This window comes from Mustela nigripes, chromosome 4 (genome assembly GCF_022355385.1).
Source record: "Mustela nigripes isolate SB6536 chromosome 4, MUSNIG.SB6536, whole genome shotgun sequence".
Classification (NCBI taxonomy): domain Eukaryota; kingdom Metazoa; phylum Chordata; class Mammalia; order Carnivora; family Mustelidae; genus Mustela; species Mustela nigripes.
Window position 1 is genome coordinate 67103648 of NC_081560.1, and position 6481 is coordinate 67110128.

A 6481-nucleotide genomic window follows, 5' to 3' on the forward strand; every position below is an offset into this window, starting at 1 on the left:
TCCACGTTTAATGTTAAAGTATTTAAGGCAAAGGCTAGTGCTGCAAACTGACATCTTTGCAGGCACTTGATGTTTATATATAGGGCTTCCCATATTAGGAAATAGGAATTCTTTTAAGAGTGATAGAAAATATACGGGGAGGGTAGGAGGAGGGGGTGGTGAGATAGAGACACACAGAGAGAAATATACAGGACACTCCCAGCGTTTTGTGGCTTTTACTCCATATATGAAAGAAGACAAAACCATACAAAGTATATGTACAACTAAAATTCAACAATATATACAGAAATGTTTCTCAATATAAACGTCCCTATTAGCTTAGTGAATGCCACCAATTCATCTAGTAAAGATATCAAAGCAATAGAATGGTGATTTTGGTTGTTTCTTCTGTCTTTCCTGATTCCAGTTCAGGGTTGGGGGGGTGGGGAAAGAGTGGTTCTGTTTTGTTGTTGCTCTTGTTGTTTTTCAACATCATCATTCTTGCTCATTGCATTTTGATAAAACATGCAGCGTTTCCTTTGTGGCAATGTTCTAATCTTACAGCTGATTTTTCCTTTTTCTTTAGAGAAGGGCTGTTATGTGAGGGTTTTTTCTTTTGCTTGCTTTCTCTTTTCTTTTTCTTGTTTTTTTTTTTTTCTTTTCCTTCCTTCCTTCCTTCCTTCCTTCTTTTCTTTCTTTCTTTTTTTTTTTTTTTGTCAGTCTGGGATTGGTAAATAAAAATGCAGGAGCCTGAAATGCTTCTTTTTCATCATGTAATGTCTTAAGCTCATTAAACAAGTAAAAACGCTGCCATGTTTGCGCAGATTCTTCTGGTGGGGGAAATGTCTGTAAAAAAAAAGTCGTTTTGATGGATACTCCCAAAGAGAAGAGGAGGCTCAGAGCCTGGATCCCAAAGGGTAAGGGAAAATGTCCTTGCAGTGAAGGATTTCAGGAGCACTGGCATAGAAACCAGTCTCTCCCCCTCTCTCTCTCTCCCTCTCTCTCCCTAAAATGCAAGATCAGTTACTGAGGCTGCTCAAAGGAAAAAGCAGGTGAGGAAAGGAAAGGAAAAAAAAAAAAGAAAAGAAAAGAGAGGAGAGAAGAGAAACAGAGAGAGAGAGAAAGAGAGAGCAAGAGAGCAAGCAAGCGCCCAGACTGTCTTGCTACACAGAAGAGTTCTCCCGAGCCTGCTCCTTTGGCTGGGTTTGGCAGATGCAAGCAGGTCCTGGATCCTCCTTGCCTTGTTCAGACGTTTCCCTAGGGTATCAATTTCCCTCAGACAACTCACATCATCTGTGGTCTCTGCATCGTGTCCTGGTGTGGAGAGGAGTACCAGTGCGAGTAGCCGGGCATGTAGCTGTTGGCGGGCATACTGACGCCCTTGGCTGAGGCAGAAACGTCCCACACCGGAGGCAGCGCCGGCGAGCGCGGCGACAGGGCCGCTGAGCCTGGGAGAGGGTCACTCTCATGCGGGTTACTGCCCTGCTTCAGCAGTTTCTTAAACTTGGAACGTTTGTTCTGAAACCATATCTTCACCTGGAACGAAATGCGGTAGTGATCATTAGGCACAGAAAAACATCAAACCGGTGCCTCCATTCAAGGCTTTGGAAGCAATATCCAAAAAACAAAACAAACAAAACCGCAAATGCCAAGTCCCCGCCTTCCTCCACCTCTTTCTAGCCGTCTCTCCCCCATCCCGCCCCAATTTACCAGGTATCTTGTCTAGATACCTAAAGTCATTGTAACTCTTTCTTCAGCTGGATGCAAGCCCAGGTTTAAAACAGCAGCATAAATAAGAATGAAGGTGAATAAGATAGTCAGGTTTAAAGTCTAAAGGTGGCTTTTTAAATGGAGAACTTTTCAGATGAAAGCCAGTTGAACACACTTCCTCTGGTAGTCTGTTTTTGAATTTACTAACCTCCCAAACCTGGCATCTCCATGCATGGACAGTGAGCAAATGACTGAACAGAGAAATGCCTGTACATTTATAATCAAATGCCTCGAATATACCCTGCATACATTGCACATGACATGCATGGAGCAGCTTTCTCCTGAAGTAAATGTATCCTCATAATCCTGTAGGGAATAGGGATGGTACCTCCCTAGTTCCCTACTTTGTATGTTGCTCAGTCAGCTTGTGGTCAATAATCATGACATGATTTTCAGTGTAGTCGCTAAAAGTCAAAGGCCCCCTGCAAACTAAATGCGAATCAGGACTCTGGGATGGTAGCATATCTAAGCCAACACCCCAGATCTACTTTATTTGAAGAAGGAAATTCTCTGGGGCTGCTTATTTTACCTTTAAAATTCCTTAGCCACAGGAATCGGCTTTTCCAAGAAGAATACAAGTTACTGAGTAGCAGGAATCCGTCCACATCAAACCCCAAATATTTCCAGTGGCAATATGGCAAGAGAAAGCAGGCTGAATTGAAAAGAAAAGCTTAAGGGGCATCAGTTCTGAGACACCACACACAATCACTTACCAGCCAGAGTCCCATAAACCCTGGAGTCCCCATGCTGAAGATCGCCCACCTCACATGAGGCCTACCAATCCATGCAGCTAAGTTAATTGACAAGGACAAAAACCACAGGTGATTGCAGCCTGGCTTTATGACCAGGGTCCTAATATACCTACTTAAGCCCCTTCCTGTGAAGTCTAAAATGCCCCATATGTCTTTCAAATTAGTAGGACAGGAGAACTTCAGCAACTGTACTTAAGAGGGGGTTCACCTGCTGTAATTTGGTGAGCATTCCTCTTTGATCTCCAACTCTGCCATTGCTCCCAAGTCCTGTGCTCCAGGGAGGTACCCCAGCCTGCACCAGCCAGTCACCCAGGGTGATTTAAAACTCTGAGCTCAGGGCAATCTTCAGAAAAACCCACCTCACCTATCCTATGATGGATAGTTTGTGCCTTGGTCCTTTTACTAAGTCTTCTTGGAGCCTATACCCATCTGGTCCCCTCCCCCGCTGCCAGTTTCATTTCATCATTCTATGTCCATGAGTTGGGAGAGGGTCGCTCTCCTTATTAAGTCCCAGGACCCACAAATGGATCCTTAAGAAACATAGGTCTTATTCTGCCTCCTGGCCTGAACATCTTTTCCTCCTACATGTTCATTCTCTTTCTTGTTGTTCTGCTCTGGAATAGGCCTCAATTAATTTATATGTTTGGTCACCAAAGGACACTAGGCTGGGGTGGGGTCGCCGAGGGTTGGGAGGACGTGCAAATCCAATCCAGCATTGAATACCAGGTCATTTATTCCAAACTGTGTTGTCCCGGAAAGTGCGTAATGGAGCAAAGGCATTTGTCATTAAGCTCCTTCCATCCTTAGTTGACTAGGCCCAGAATTCCTCCTGATGCGCTCCCTGCCCGATCTGTAAGCAGGGTCAGCACTTCAGGGACACCTGGGCTTCTCGGGAATTACCTGTGTTTGTGTCAGTCCTAAGGAAGCTGCCAGTTCAGCTCTCTCGGGCAGGGCCAGGTACTGAGTTTGCTGAAAGCGATGGTTTAAAGCCTGGAGCTGCAGGCTGGAATAAATGGTCCGAGGCTTCCGAATCTTTTTCCCTTTTCCATTGAACCGGATTTCCCCGTTTTCAATCACTGTGGTTTTTTGTTGATCTGCAAGCAAAAAATACAGAGGAGCGGTCACCCGTGAGGCCACGGCTGCAGCCTCCCTGAGCTTGGCCCGGCCTGGCCTGTGCCGGGTCTCCCCAAAGCCCAGAAAGGATTTCTTCAAAGCGTCCCCACGCCACCCTAACCTCTCGGGGTTCGCTGTGCCCAGGGGCTTCCTGAGGGTGCGAAAGCTTCTTCCCGAACCTAACTCCGGCCCTAATAAAGTGCGGGGACTGGACCGCGGGAGCGCCCTCGACCCTGGGGCAAAGAGCCTCGCTCTGCCGCAGCGGAGGCGGCGCCGGCAGTTCTCGGTGGAGTGCGACGCCGCAGGGCGGCTGCTCTCGCCACGGAACGGGGGGCCCCCCCCGGCCTGGCATTACTGGAGCCACCCTGATGTTTATGCGGCCAGTTGACTTTATGTCACTAGCTCCAAGCCCGGTGCATCAAGACCCTCGGCGTGTTCGAAACGATGCTGCTGAGAGGGACCGAAACCCCAAACAAAACTCAACCGGCCGCTCAGACCAGCTCCGGAACCCGCTGAGCATCGCCCGGCAACTTTGAACCCCTCGGGGGCTGAGAACCGTCCGCCCGAGGCCCTCTGCTTAGCCTCTCGGAACAAAGGCGCAGCCAACATTGTATCGAAAACCCAGAGGGAGGGGGGCCTGGGCAGGCGTTGGCGGGGGGGGGGGGGGGGGGGGGGGGGGAGAGGGGGGACATCTAAAAGCCCGCAGCAAAGAGCCCAGTTGTCGCCAGCTTAACCAGAGCTAGAGGCAACGTCAGCTTCCCTTCGGGTCACCGAAGCGCACCGGGCGCCACCCGCAAAGTAGGCCACTGGCTGCCCAAATTGCATTCGGGAGCAAAACACGCTCCTCAGTTCCGGCCCAGAAATGTCCCCAGTCCTGCCAAACGCCGGTCACAGCCCGGAGGGGAGGAGGGAGGCAAAGGGCGCACAGACCCAGCGAGCTGGAGCGCGCCGCGCGGACCAACTCGTAGAGCGAAGCCAGCGCGGAGTCGGAGGCTCGCGGCTCGAGCCGCGCGCGGGAGACCAGGGAGCAAGGCGGGCGGCGCCGCGAGAAAGCCGAGGGTCCGCGGCGGCGAGCAGGGGCCCGGCTGGGCGGAGGCCGGCAGGCAGGCGCCAGGCGAGCGGGCGCGCACGAGGCCTGGCCGGGGGCGCGCCGGGCCGCCTGGGGGAGGGGGCCGGCGGAGGCCCGGGCGTTGAGGAAGTGAGCGGGGCGGGCGGGGTGGGGGGCAGCCGGGAGGCGGGAGGCGGGAGAAGCGAGCTGCCCCGGCGGCCTCTCACCTGTGTCGTCCCCTCGCGTCTGGGCGGCCGCGCTGCTGTTGTGGTAGGACTGGAGGTAAGGGCTGTGCTGCGAGTGGCTCATGTAGGGGTAGGCGGCGAGCGAGCGGTGGTTGTAGGAGTTGCCGCCGCCCGACGCGTAGGGCGAGCCGTGGTGGTGGTGCTGGTGGTGGTGGTGGTGCGAGCCGGCCGCCGCCGCCGCCGCCGCCGCAGAGTGCAGGCAGTGCAGAGGGTAATGCGCGCCTGCCATGGCCGGGGAGCTCTGCTGCGAGTGCGGCTGTGGCGGCGGCGGCGGCGGCTGCTGTTGCTGCTGCTGCTGCTGCTGCTGCTGCTGTTGCTGCTGCTGTTGCTGCCCGAACTCCATGAAGGCGGATTTGGACGAGTCCTGGCCTTCCAAGCCGTCAGCCATCGTAGTCATGGTCATCATCAAAACTTTGGGGGCTGGAGAAAGCCTTCTCCCGGGTTTCCTCCACCCTCCCCCCACTTGGCTCTCGCCGCTCTCCCCTCTGCAGCCACCTTAGCTCTTGGGATTCTTGCAAAAAAAATAAAAAAATAAAAAAATTTAAAAAGAGGGGGTGGAGGTGGTTCTCCCTCTCCCTCGCTCTTCTCTAATATATATATTTTTTAATATAAAGAGATATAGTGAGCAGGGCCTTGTTAACTCAAAGGGAGGAGGAAGGGGGAGGGATGGGAGAGGAGAGGGGGGAGGGGGGAATCTGCTCTCCCCCCCTTCTTTCCCCCCTTGGATTTTTTGGGGGCTGGTGCAGTTTAAGGCAGAGATTTTAAGGTGGATTCTGCGAAAGTTGCGCGTCTGCTTTCAGACTTGATGCAGACGCCACGAGTCGAATGGTTTGTCTCCAAAGGGCAGCGCCTCCCCATTGGTCAGTCGCCCCCTGACGTCACAGGCGCACAGCTTCTACTGGTGTGTGCGCCGCTCGCCGAGTTCTTCGCCTACCTTCGGCAACTCCAATCCCAGCCTGGAGCTGCAGCCGGGGGCCGCGCGGCTCCGCGCGCAGGGCTGCCGGGGAGGGAGGTACCTCCGCCCGGCGGGCCGCCGACGCCTCCCGCCGCAGCTTGCGCCCCCAAACCCGGAGCCTCAGTTCCCAGTACCGCAGCCCTGGAGCAGCCCGGCCGGAGGCCGCTCTCTCAGTCCCCTCGCACCCCAGCTGGCTGCCTGTTTTCAGAAGCAGTGCCCTCTGCATTTAAAGCGAGGCCCCCTCCCCTGACCTCCTCTCCACACACCACCCCCCAGTCCCACCGTAGTCCCGCGGGAGGGCCCTGTCACCATGTATTTCTCTAGACGTACTTTATTGAAACCACAGAGGGAAGAAGACCCCAACACCTGGGCCCCATCCCTTGGTTTGGGGGTGGTAGAAAAAAAGAAAAATCAGACCCTGTTTTGGCGAGGTTCCTGCCGTTTCAGGCCGTAGTTCCTATATATTGGACAAGAAAGGGGGAGAATATTTTTCCCCCAGAACGCAGCAGCCTGTTCTGAAAGCGAATCGTTGGAGGACTGACAGTAATGCATTTTTTCCTATTGAAAACAGAAGCTACTGTAATGCTTTCAAATATATGCAAATGATACATGCGGTTAG

At 53.2% G+C, this 6481-nt stretch overlaps 2 protein-coding genes across 2 annotated transcripts; one reads left to right on the forward strand and one right to left on the reverse strand.

Annotated features, from left to right (window-relative positions):
* Positions 1-207: 207 nt before the first annotated feature.
* On the reverse strand, positions 208-5369 carry DLX6 (distal-less homeobox 6). Its single transcript, XM_059395732.1, has 3 exons — positions 4890-5369; positions 3402-3595; positions 208-1515 (listed from the first exon to the last, which is right to left on the reverse strand). The coding sequence occupies exons 1-3, from the start codon at positions 5311-5313 to the stop codon at positions 1264-1266; spliced, it is 870 nt and encodes a 289-aa protein (XP_059251715.1). The 5' UTR covers positions 5314-5369; the 3' UTR covers positions 208-1263.
* On the forward strand, positions 4882-6276 carry LOC132015073 (atherin-like). The gene is made up of 2 exons (XM_059395733.1): positions 4882-4944; positions 5708-6276. Exon 2 carries the CDS (start codon positions 5713-5715, stop codon positions 6184-6186), a length of 474 nt encoding a protein of 157 aa, XP_059251716.1. The 5' UTR covers positions 4882-4944; positions 5708-5712; the 3' UTR covers positions 6187-6276.
* Positions 6277-6481: the final 205 nt, after the last annotated feature.